The 1,259-nt window shown below is 50.4% G+C and overlaps 1 protein-coding gene across 1 annotated transcript; it reads right to left on the reverse strand.

Annotated features, from left to right (window-relative positions):
- Positions 1 to 62: 62 nt before the first annotated feature.
- SARC_16525 (hypothetical protein) lies at positions 63 to 1,239 on the reverse strand (the record flags this gene model as incomplete). The annotated part of the gene is made up of 1 exon (XM_014289367.1): positions 63 to 1,239. A coding segment is annotated over one exon (1,177 nt), but the record flags the coding sequence as incomplete, so codon positions are not given.
- Positions 1,240 to 1,259: the final 20 nt, after the last annotated feature.

Here is a 1,259-nt window from a genome sequence, read left to right on the forward strand (position 1 = left end):
ATCAACTCCTGGCTGTCCATTATCGGCTACTTCCTCATCTACGAAAACAACTCCAGATATACTTCCCACCTGCGAGTACTCAAAGTCAACATCGCCTTCCTCGGGATTGTCAAGGCTGATGTAAACAACGGTGCTGAATTCCTTATTGTCTTCGGTGCGGTCCTCTGGTCCAGCGAAAATAGGTCCGGAAGTTGAAGTCTCGGGAGCCACAACTGCATATGAACAGGCAACCAAGTTGGTGAACTCGTAGTTGCCGGCGGCGTCAGTAACATTTGTGAAAGTAATATCAGGGTTCTCCAAGCATGTGATAGTCACCGTCTCGCCAGCAAGTGGCTCTTCAGTCACATGGTCCCGTAGATTTCCTGCAATTGTACCTTCGGGTAGGTAGAAGAAGTCTGCATCGATAACATCATTACCCAAAATCGCTTCTTCGTGAACTTCAGTTGCGCTAGTGTCGCTGTCGCTGGGGCCTGAGACGAGGTCCCCTCCATTAGCGACTGAAGTGGGAACTGTGACTGTGTAGGTGCAAGGTGGCAGCTCCGTGAAACTGTACTTTCCCAGGGCATCCGATGTCGCGGTCTGAGTTTCGGCTCCTTCGCATGTCAACTCAACAAGCACGCCCTCAATAGGAGTGGTTTTGTCAAAGTCACTTAGAGTAGCTCCAGAGATAGATCCGAGTGGTGTGTACTCGAACTTCACCTCCTCAGTGCGGTTCTCTGGGCTGATCTCCACCTCAGTCACACCGGTGCTTACCACTGGCCATCCGTTGCTTTCAGTCGGTACGTTGATGGTGTAAACACAATCAGGCATATCTCCGAACGTATATGAGCCATCATCCTGGGTAGTTGCTTTATAGACTGACCCGTCGTCCGCACATGTCGCAGTCACTTCAACACCTGAGATTCCAGTTTCTGTGCCCTCGATAACAACAGATCCACCGATTGTGCCAGGAATAAATCTCGACGTAGAGGGCGTAGGACTGGCTGTAGCGGAAGGAATCAGCTTGTAAACGAAGTCCACGCCGGCAAGCTCTGTGGTGGTGGGATCAATCACTATCTCTGCAGTAGTCTTGGTATCATCATCATCATAACCCTCGAAAATAGGCTTCGCTCCTTCGGTCGTATTAATCTCCGAAGGCACGACAACAGTGTAAGTACAAAGCGGAATATCGGCGAAGGAAAACTGTCCGCTTGCGTCAGAAACCGCCGTCAGTGAGAAGGCATTCTCATCGGTACACATGAGCGTCACTGCTACTTCCT

This window comes from Sphaeroforma arctica, assembly GCF_001186125.1.
Source record: "Sphaeroforma arctica JP610 unplaced genomic scaffold supercont1.8286, whole genome shotgun sequence".
Classification (NCBI taxonomy): domain Eukaryota; class Ichthyosporea; order Ichthyophonida; genus Sphaeroforma; species Sphaeroforma arctica.